This window comes from Acanthisitta chloris, unplaced genomic scaffold (assembly GCF_000695815.1).
Source record: "Acanthisitta chloris isolate BGI_N310 unplaced genomic scaffold, ASM69581v1 scaffold2764, whole genome shotgun sequence".
In the NCBI taxonomy this organism is placed as follows: domain Eukaryota; kingdom Metazoa; phylum Chordata; class Aves; order Passeriformes; family Acanthisittidae; genus Acanthisitta; species Acanthisitta chloris.
The window spans coordinates 40,156-51,094 of record NW_008670807.1 but is presented as its reverse complement, the minus strand read 5'-3'; the positions used below and the strand labels follow the sequence as shown (position 1 = coordinate 51,094).

At 40.5% G+C, this 10,939-nt stretch overlaps 1 protein-coding gene across 1 annotated transcript in view; it reads left to right on the top strand.

The window, feature by feature from the left end:
- The first annotated feature begins 1,206 nt into the window (after nt 1-1,206).
- LOC103801395 (serine/threonine-protein phosphatase 6 regulatory subunit 3-like) overlaps nt 1,207-10,939 on the top strand; it is a 42,828-nt gene continuing 33,095 nt past the window's right edge. The window contains 3 exon segments of the mRNA XM_009073807.1: nt 1,207-1,391; nt 10,827-10,930; nt 10,932-10,939. The exon segment at nt 10,932-10,939 is cut by the window's right edge and continues 112 nt beyond it. Of these exon segments, the coding sequence (XP_009072055.1) occupies nt 10,833-10,930; nt 10,932-10,939 (106 nt within the window). The 5' untranslated portion in view covers nt 1,207-1,391; nt 10,827-10,832.

Here is a 10,939-nt window from a genome sequence, read left to right as displayed (position 1 = left end):
ACCCAAGTTATTCTTTGGCTGGCAGAGGCTATCTAGTAAATCATCTGCAGAGATGAAAAACCAGCTCTGAAGACACAGCTCCTTATCTTTAACATAGAAGGCATAAAGTTAAATTATTCTTCTCTTTGGCAGAATACTTGAAATGCTTTTGAGGTGCCTGGTTTGGTTTTTTAGCTGAAGATACATTTGTGACAAACTGATGGCAGAGCTTTGCAGCCAAATACTGTGTAGTCACTGACCTGAGTTAATAAACAGGCTACTAATTTTGTCACCCTTCATAGCTGCTTTATTGTCCATGAACAACTTTACCTGTGTTCCCAAAGAAACCAGTTTGTCTTGCTTGAAACCTGTCTTAAAAAGCAAAATCAAAAAGCCCTTGAACTGGTGGAAAGCGAAGGTGAATTTTTGTCTTGTAACTTCATCTTGCAACTGCTACAAACAGCTGCATTGGAAAGAAACATAATTGATAGGATACTTTTTTTTCTTGCTTGTTTGGTGATGACCAGAGAGGTAAGTGTCACTCTGAAGCCAGTTACGGCTGTCTAATGGAGCTCTGTAATTCCAGTGTGAAGTGATTAACTATCAAAAGTAGATTTTTCTCAATGGTGACTGAATGCTCTCTTGATACTGCTTGGTGCTTTAATAGTCTGTCTGTGGTCCAAGTTAGCCTCTTTTCAAATTGAAACTGGCTGAATTCTTTGTAGACTTAGGCTGACATAACTGGCATTGTTCATGCTTGTGTGTTTGTTTCTGTGTGGTTTGTGGATAAATCAGATGTTAGTATCTGAAGAGAATAGCTATGAGGGTAGAAAAAGGTCCAGTAATGGGAATTTCAGATCCAGATCTGAAGATGTTACTCTGTAGGAAATTGCTAATAATTTATGAAAGAGTCTGGACTTGTGTTAGATTTCAGTCGAGTGCAGATTATAGAGGCAGTTTTATTTCAATAAGGCAATGAAGTTTCTTTCCCCAAAATGGAGGGGAATGTTTAAAGTTGGTTTAAAAATAAATAAGTCTTTCAGATGACAAGCTGCTTGTGAATTTATTTTCAGTGTACCCTGCACTGAACTGACACTTTTCTTCCTAGCAAGTTGTTTCCATCCCCTGTGCATGTGTTGTACTTGCTGCAAAACAGTCCTTACTATTCATGCAGTTGTTGAGCTATTGAATAGAACCTGCTAACAGTATTGAATTATAAATTTTTTTTTTTGTCGTTGTAGGAAGAAATCTGCTTCATCTAATTCAGTGCTAATTCAGTCCTGCTAATCTGCTAATACTGTAGATTGAAAGATTTTTTTGCTGTTGCCAGGATACCCTGTAATGGGCAAGGAGCCTGAGAGAATACAAAACATTCTGGTTTTTTAACTTTTAAAAACTTTTATGTTTAACAGGTAAGAAACTATTAAACTTCACCTACAGTAGTAAATTTAGCTTCTGCATCTATAAAGCCTTATCTTAAAGCATTCAGAAACCACTTGAAATTTAGGTCTTTCATGTCTGTTGTGTCTGCTAAAGTCTTACCTGGTTTATGTAGGTTCACATTCACCACCTCCTAAGCTGCAGTTCCTTCTAGAGTTCAGACTTTGTGGCCATTCCTTCCCTCTCCTTGCAGCTTTTCTGACTACTTTCTAGTTGGCTGAGTCTAACTTTGTCTTTTAACCCACCCTGCTGTTGCACTACTTGCTTTCTCCACCCTGCTTTGGTTTGCTGTGACAGTCAGGGGTCATCTAGACACACTGTTGTGGATATTCTGTTTATTTTACAGTGTTTTGCTTTTGTGCCAGGAAGTGTATCTGCTGCCCAGCCTTCTTTGGAAGAGTTTCAAAGCAAATGTGTTCACGAACTGACATATATTAGGTATGAGTGATGTTTAACACTATAGGCTGTTATATTGAAGTATGGTAATAGTGTCTTCTGCAGTTGAATTTTTGGTACTAAACTGCTTCAGCCTAAAAGTGTCTTCTGGGCAGCTGTGCATTGTTTACCTTTCTTTTTTATATTGTTAAGGAATCATGTGCTTCTCTTGGTGCATGGATATCTTTGTTTTCAGTCTGAAGCTAACTGTGAGAATTCAGAGTAGAAAAAATCTAACTGAATTCTGTGACCAGTGAATATTTTACTTGTCTGAGTTTGGCAGTTGACATGGAGTTACTAGAAAATGATCCATCTTCTCTACTCAGGCAGGGGAGGTTAGTGTCTAATTTGTAGCTATTGCAGGTAATTAAGATCTGTATTTATTAACACTCATTGACCTGTGGTTTGAGATAGTGTAGGAATTGACCAGGATACACTTATTGCTTGGTATAAAATTGCTCTTGTAACTTCACTGCAGACTGTAGATTTCAGCTGAGTTTTGTACTTTCGCTGAACAGTTACAACCTCTTGAATTTTGAGGGATTGATGTCTTTGAGTAAACATTAGCTAGTTTGGACTTATTTGCATACTTCAGCCTGTCAAAGCAATTGATTATTGGAGCATTCACTCATAATACGGGGTGTGTGTATGCACATGATGTGTGGTGTATATTATCTATATATTATGTAACAAATCACAGAATAGTTGGGGTTAGAAGGGACCTCTGGAGATCATCTAGTCCAACCCCCCTGCCAAGGCAGGGTCACCTAGAGCAGGTGACTCAGGAGCACATCCAGGTGGATTTTGAGTGTCTCGGAAGAGGGAGACTCCATGGCCTCCCAGAGCAGCCTGTTCCAGTGCCCTGCCACCCTCGATGTGAAGAAGTCTTTCCCCATGTTGAGGTGGAACTTCTGTGTTTTAGTTTATGGCCACTGCTCCAGAGTGCAGAGAGTTGGGCACCACCCTCTTGAAGCCTGCCTTTGAGATATTTGTATGTTTTGATGAGATCCCCTCTCAGTCTTCTCTTGCCTAGTCTAAACAGGCCCAGCTCCTGCAGTCTCACCTCGTAAGAGAGTTGCTTCAGACCCCTGATCATCATTGTAGCCCTCCAGTGGGCACTCTCCAGTAGCTCCTTGTCTTTCTCAAACTGTGGAGACCAGAATTGAACACAGCACTCTAGATGTGGCCTCACTAGGGCTGAGGAGAGGGGGAGGATCACCTCCCTCAACACTTCCCCATGCCCACAAGGGCACACTGCTGGCTCATGGTCAGCTTGGCATTCACAAGTATGTATTTATAGTTCTGATCTAGGTAGAAGTGCAGCTAGTGTGCATAAATAAGGGAGAATAGCTTGATAAATAAAGGTAAAAGTGTTTTCACTTCTGTCTCAATTCGTAACTGTTATGTAACAGTAGCAGGCTTCCCCTTCCCTTGTCTGACGGGAGTGAAAGTCCCTACTTAATAACTTGCCTCATGGGGAGGAGGTGGCAGCTGTGAAAGAGGATGTTAGGAGATCACTGTCTTAATAGAGTTTTCTGGTGTGTTTCTCTCCCAGTCAAGAAAAGACTACCACAGGGTGTCTCATACTTGTGTTTCTCTCAAGAGGATGTAGTTACCCTCTGAAGGTAAAGTAGTGAGCATTTGTGCTGCAAATGAGTATAATGACAGAAAGGAATTGTATCTTAAATTGTACAGTAGTCTGAGAGCATACTGCAGTTTTTCTCTTGTGCTCCAAACCATCATTTGGTTACCCAGGAGTTTGTGATGGTGTTTGGGGGAAGGTGCAGTGTTTTGGGTTTTGGAGTGTAAGTGGAACTTTACCTGCAGATATTTCAAAATCTTGAAATGTCACTGGCTTTATATATAAGGAAGTCTCTCCCACAATTTGTGAACCTTAGAACTTAGTGGTTCTCACATGCTTAGAGAATTGTAGAATGATTCAGGTTGGAAGGGTCTTTTAAAGATCATCTAGTCCAACCTGCCCTGCAATGAGCAGGGACATCTTCAACTACATCAGGTTGCTTGAAGCCCTGTCCAGGCTGAACTTGAATGTTTCTGGAATGAGGCATCTGCCTGAAGCCCTGTCCAGGCTGAACTTGAATGTTTCTGGAATGAGGCATCTGCCACTGCTCTGGGCAAGCTGTTCCACTGTAAAAAAAAAAAAAGTCTTCCTTTTATCTAGTCTGTAATCTACCCTTTTTTGGTTTAAAACCATTAGCCCTTGTCTTACCACTATGGCATTAATAATCAGTCTGTCCCCATCTCTTACAAGCCCCATTTATGTATTGAGAGGCCACAGTGAGGTTTTCCCAGAGCCTTCTCTTCTCCAGGCTGAACAATCCCAGCTCTCTCAGCCTTTCCATGGGGAAGTATTTCATCCCTCTGGTCACTTTTGTGGCACTCCTATAGACTCACTCCTGCATGTCCATGCCTTTCCTATGCTGAGGTCTCCAGAAGTGGATGCAGCTCTCCAGGTGGTGTCTCAGTAGAACTGAGTAGAGGAGCAGAATCACCTTCCTCAGCCTGCTGGCCACTCTGCTTCTAATGCAGCCCAGGGTACCGTTGGCTTTCTGTGCTGTGAGTGCACACTGCTGGCTCATGTCCAGCTTTTCATCCAGCAGCACTGCCTCGTCCTTTGTCAGGCAAGACTTGCCCTCGGTGAAGCCATGCTGAGTGTCTCAAATCACCTCCCTGTCCTCAGTGTGCCCTTGTGTGCTGTGTGCCCCAGCCCCTCACCATCTTGAGGGCCCTGGGCTGAGCCTACATCCCCCACATCGGTGTCTTTCCTGGTCTGGGGAGACCAGGAGGGGACAGAGGAGTCCAGTTGCAGTTACCAGTTTGCTGACTAAGAGAGGAGGAAAGCATTTCTACGGTTACTTTCTTTGTTCATGGTTTTGGGTTTTAAAATTAATTACCCAAACTTGGAAAGAACTTGCAATGAAGCAGCTGGAAAGGACCTTAATGCCACAGGCCAGCTGATCTTTCTGCTGGGGCTGCAGTCTTCTGCTTCTCTAAAAGAACAACTGTCTCCAGCTTCTTTGCTTGATTATTGCTGTTCTTTGTGCATTGCCACAGAGGGTCTGGCTTCATCTTCAGTCACCCATTAGTGAGTCTTCACATCCTCAGACTGAGGAAAGCCAACTCCAGGGACCTCAGTTGCCCTTGAGGGGACTTATCCTGTTGCCCTGGTGGAAACGTGATTGTCTCGTCCATTTTCCTTGGGGCTCAGGACACAGGACGTGGCACCTCTTGAGAAGGAATGGGGTATGGCAAAGAGAAGGGCTCACACCACCTATGGCAGTCAGCTGAGTTGATGCTGAGAGGCAGAAAGTTCTTCTTGAAAGAACTGTTGATTGGTTTTGTTTCCCTTCCAGTATCTCTTCTGGTTTCCTATGCCCTTGGCCTAGGAATTTGCATGGTATTAGAAGTGTGTTTTAAATTGTTAAATTAGAGGTGTTTGTATTTTGGGTTCTGTGTAACTCCTTTTAATTTCAAACCAGCTGTTGATTCCCTTCTCCACAAGGTTTCTTTGAGACTTCACTAGGTTATAATAATATAAGTAATGGAGTATTTATCAAAGTTTAATTTCCGCTAGGTCTCACATTCGTGATGTGAACAGGCTGTTCTGACACCGAGGAAATGGCTACATCTTATTTTGCATTCACTGGAGACTCTTTTCTGTGCTAAATTGATCTTACTTTTTTTTTAAAGAAACATAGAAACTGTACCACGAAAATTCTCCTGTCTTACTGCTGTTATTTGTTTTGTGATGGCTGGATGAAATGTAAAGTACTGTGACTAAATCTAGGGGCTTTGCACAGCAGTTCGTGTCTTTCCAGCTAATAGCACTCAGTGAACCTCACTGCTTTGACTGAAAATAAATTTACTTCAAAGAGGTTATTGGGTAAGTTTGTTCTGTACTGTGTTATTTGAAATAGTTAGAAATAAAACTAAGGAATAGTTAAGTAGTGTAAAGACTTTGTACTTAATAATCATACTGTTTTAGTGGGATAAATTAGATAAAGAATACCTGTTTATTTCCCCGAACTCAATGCAGAAGAAGCAATACAAGTGTGTTGCTAAAAATGAAAGATTTTCTTGCATTTATAATGTGGAAAAAGTGGGATATTCAGTTATGTCCTAACTGTGTATTGCTGTAAATTACCATTACATTATGGAAAAGAATTGTTTTGCTCCAGATCTTTGAGCTAGAATGCAGCTATCTTCTCACCCTTGATTCCAGAGGGAATATGTAAGTGCCTGATTTTTCCCATTTAATAGTTCTTGGGCTTTGAGGAGTTGTGCCCGAGCCTGCAGAGGGCAGGCAGTCATATACAGTGAGTTTATAGTGAGCGATGCTCTGGCTGAGTGAATTAGGCAGATTAAAAAATGGCCACTAGAGTGTCTTTCTTCTCTGACATTTTGGGTCGCTGGTAATTCCAGCTCTTAAATTTTTTTCAGCCATGCATTTGTGCTTAGTTTTGTTTTGATCCGCTGGTTTACTCTCAGTGTCAAAAAAAAGTACTTTATAAATGTTAGTATAGGGTCTTGTTGCTGTCCATTGATTGGAGAAAGGGGAAAAAACAACCAAACTGGAATCTAAATATACACTTGGAGACTAACTAGGTGAGGCTGTGTGAAGCTGCAGAAGGGCATGCTCAGCATTTGAAATAAATCTCTTAATGCATTTAAAGCTCTTAAAAGATAATTTGCCAACATTTTTTCATGGTAAAAGCATTAGAGTTTGACTTCATCATTACTTTGTACTTCCTCAAGCCTCCCTACTCATTTGGCTTTTAGGAGGCAAGGGTTTGTTTGTGTTGGAAATGCTTTTGTCTCATTAGGAGGTGTAAGGCTGTTTTAAAACCTGTGGTGGCACCAAAGACTCCCTTGGTGGTTGCTCTCCATGCATCCAACAGCTAAGTTATCTTTTGCTAGTTGCTAGAGGATTTGTACAAACCTGTTTCGCTGAAGTAGGCCTCAGAACTCAGGATGTGTTTCAATCATGGTAAGGTTTGTTGGTGCAAAAGTAACTTTTTTTTTTTTCTATCGGGGTACTTGAACCCTAGAGTAAGAAAATACAGCACACAAAGGAAAATGAGTTCTGTTCTGGCTTAGTTTGTTACAATGCAGTCCTTGTTAGAACTCTGTATATAGTGTTTCTCAGACTTTCACATGGGACAGAACCTTCAGCTTGACAGTGATAGACTTAAAAGTTTCTCTTGCTTGAAAAATAAATCTGGGTATTGCAGTAAAATCTTGTGCCAGAAGCTCTGTATGTGCCTTAAACATCTAGTTGTCAGGTAAAACAGGCTCTAGCTGGATACTGAGGTCCTTTCAGCTCTGTTTCTGCACCAGTCACATGCCCTTGTCTGCTTGTAGCTACCAATACTCAACTGTTTGTGGAACCATGAGGTACCAAGTTGGAAGTAACTCATTGTAAATTGTGTGTCTTATGTTGGTCTTACCTAACTATGATGCTTAAATGTTTAACTTAAATGAGCAGCTTACTTTAGTTTTCTTATTTACTGAACAGAGTTCTAGATGCCTCAAAGATTTGCCTGTTTTGTAAAAGGTTCAGTATAGGAGACATTGTCCAAAACTAAACCATTTGCTTTTCTGATTGGAGTTGACATCCTAGTCTGGTAGTTTGAAGACGGGAAATGTCTGTTCTCAGGAAAGGTGTTTGAGGGCTGTGATCACTGAAACTACAGAGAAACTTTCTGATACAATACTGATACTGTTAGCAACGTGTTTTTTTGATGGAGGTGCCACTTAAGCTTTTGACCTCTAGGAAGAACCACTGACTATAGTTACCGTTAAAAATACACACTGTGGTTTTCTTCTGCTGTAGTAGGCAGAAGAGTTCATTTTCCTTTTTGGCCTGCAAAGATCATTTCTAAGCTTTATTTCTTCCCTTTAGCAAATCATTCAAGTGAGAGTTTCAGTTGCCTGTGTCTCAGCAGCTGACAGGCTTTCTCTGCTGCTTTGAACTGCTTCTTCCTTTCAGATTTCAGTTGGGTGTTTAACCCACTTGGAATACTATTCGGCATTCATTCACAGAAGAATCTGTTAACAATATTAACTAAGAAAACAAAGCAGTACTTTTCTGGAGATTAGGTGTTCCTTAGGCTCTTGAGTTGTCAGAACTGGTGCATCAGCAAGTTGATGTAAACTTTGACAAGTGCTGTTTAATGAACTGGATGTCAGTCTTGCTTACTGGGAACTTCCAGAAATTATGGAAGATGAGCTGAAGTTACAAAAGGCAGTCAAATACATGCAGCAGCTTTGCCACATTTAATGCATTTCTTCCTTCCACATCTGAGAGTTTTCAACATTATCCTGGATTGTTTTAGTTCTCATAATATCTTGTCTTGAGCACGTCTTGTATTTTGCAGTCTTTTATATCTTGCATTGAATCCAAATGTGTTTTTCCTGCCCATATTGACAGTGAAGTAACACTAGGAGTAACAACCCAGTTGACTTGTGGTGTTTTCCATGAATTTGCAGGTAATGAAATTCTGGTAGGAGCACACTTCTGATTCGTGGGCAGAAGGCCTAATTCCAGCTGTGCTAGTGGGACTGAAATTTGAAAAAGCATGATGATAATTGTGAACTGGTAGATTCTGGGAGGGAAGGGTAGGACAGTAGATTCTGAGCTGTGGTAGTAACTTTTGGTTTCTAAACTTCCATTCAAAACTCTGATAGGCTGGTTCAGGGTTATCACCAGTGATAATGCCTAAGAAAATTCTCTTCAGGGTTCCTGGACTTTCCCTTTGGCATAGTTTATGTTGTTTATTTTTCCTTATTTCAAAGGACCTGAGCTCCTGTTGAGAAGTGATGGAATAATCTCTGGCCAGCACCTGACATGTTGAGGGAGCAGCCCCTAAAAGAGCTTGCCTGGAGCCAGTTTGTGAAATAACGCAGTGCCATGTTTGCAGTAGTATGCCTCTTTTATTTTTGTTGTTGTTGCTATTTTCCATTCTTGAATTTCTCTTGCAATAAGTAACTGAGAAATATATTGAAGCTACTGAAATGGGCATTAATCACTACAGAGGTATTTACATCTGGAATGAACATTGATAGAGGTTACTTACAAGGATGGTACTTTCTCTAATTGGGGTAAAGGGTGGGATTTAATCTACTTTCTAGAGGCTTAAAAATCCCAAGGGAAAAATATCCTGGGACTTTAATAATTCATTAGTTTCACTTGCTTACAGTAAGTGTGTGTGTAGCCTGAATACCTGCAAGCTAATGTTTTTCATAACAGCTGAATAATTTGATTTAAGCTAATTTGTTAAATCATGCTTGGAAGTTTACTAATACTTCTAGTAGAAAATAATTCCTTCTCTGCTTTTTAACCACTTAATACTTGCATGGGATCTCAGATGATGATTAGCACCAACACTGCACTTGACCATAGCTGTACATTTCCTCATTGATTTTGTTTGACTTCCATATCTTTAAACAGAAACCTGTATGATCTAGGAGCAGTTATGTATGTTACAACTCCTGAAAAAAGGCTAAACAAAGTAAGGTGGTGTGAAGTGATCTGTAGGTAATGGTTAAAGCAACAATGAAAACCCTAAAAACAGTTAAAACCTCTCCATAGTGAGTACTCCAGCCTTTCCAGTGTTTAGGCGGGACACTGGAAGTCTTGCTAATGAAAAGACTCTTGAAGGTTTTGCTAGATCCTTGGACTTGTATTTGTTTTCCAAACTACTCAAGTACTAAATTTGACATGTCACTGTTCTAAGTAGCTGCACTGTGCATGCTGAATCAATTTTCACTTGGAAATAAGTGTTTAAATGCTACCTCTTAGTTTGCAAAGGAATTGGATGTTTCTAGGCTAATTTTTGTGGGGTTTTATGAGTGTATGACAAAAGCAAAGTTGGATTGTTGTCTTTAAGCTTGCACTTGTATGCAGCCTACATGTGCAGGTGTGTTCTTGCTAAAATAATACTATTCACCTAAATTCTCTGCCCTAACTACATATCCTCAGAGCTGATGTTGCTAATGCACAGTTCTATCGAATTATCATTGAGTTAACCCTTCACACTTGGAAAGCAGTGACTGAAGGAGCAGAAGGAATGTTTCTTTCCTTATTTAAGAGTACTGTTCAAAACCTTGCTGCTTCCACTTGTAAGGAAAGTTTTGCTCACTGTTTTCTAGTATCTGTAGTATCTCTTTCAATCCACTTCAAGATCTGCATTCGCTTCAGACCAGTTAATGCTGTGTCAGAGGTTAAATGCCATGTAAAAATCTCTATTTTCAGGGGGAGGTGAATGAAGCAAATGCTTATATTGAGCTTAATGAGAGGTGAAAGCAGAAATTAATTGGATATATTGTAGACTGAAATACTTTTCTGATAGCACAGTTGTCTCAGTAGCAACTGTCTTTTAGGTGTCTTAGAGAAACAGAATTAACACGGAGGTGCTAAAGCATTTTGTAGGCAAAAGTGGAGTTGCTCCTTATCCATCTGTTACAGCCTCCTAAAATGTGGTTGGGGCCTCTGCACTTTGACATGTTTGTGTAGGACATTTTGTTGTCCCTTGTTGTTCCTCCCATGTCGAGTCTGTGGAGGGAAGTACAGTGAGAGTGGGTCCTGTGTTGAAATCAGCTCCTGCACTTTGATGTGTGCTGCCTGCAAGTTAAAATTATTACAATTCTTCTACCTTTAGAGGTGTTTTCTTCAATGGTGGGAGTGCTACTCCAGTGCATTTATGCACTGCCCATTTTATCATCTCCCAACTCCATTAATTGCTGAGCAGGTTCTGAATCTGAGGCTTGATGCATAGATTAAACCCAAAGATTGGGAAAAGCAAATTCAATAAATTGAAAACCAAAATTATACTTATTTTCTTGAATGCAGATTAGCATGTTCCTTTCATGGGAGTAAAACCCTGCCTGATTTTATCTTTGGATGCTAGAATAATGGCTGTTGCTAACTTCCTGCTGTTCTTGTTCTACAGACCAGCATGTTTTGGAAATTTGATCTCCATTCGTCATCGCACATAGATACACTTCTAGAGAGAGAAGATGTAACGCTGAAGGAATTGATGGATGAAGAGGATGTTCTGCAAGA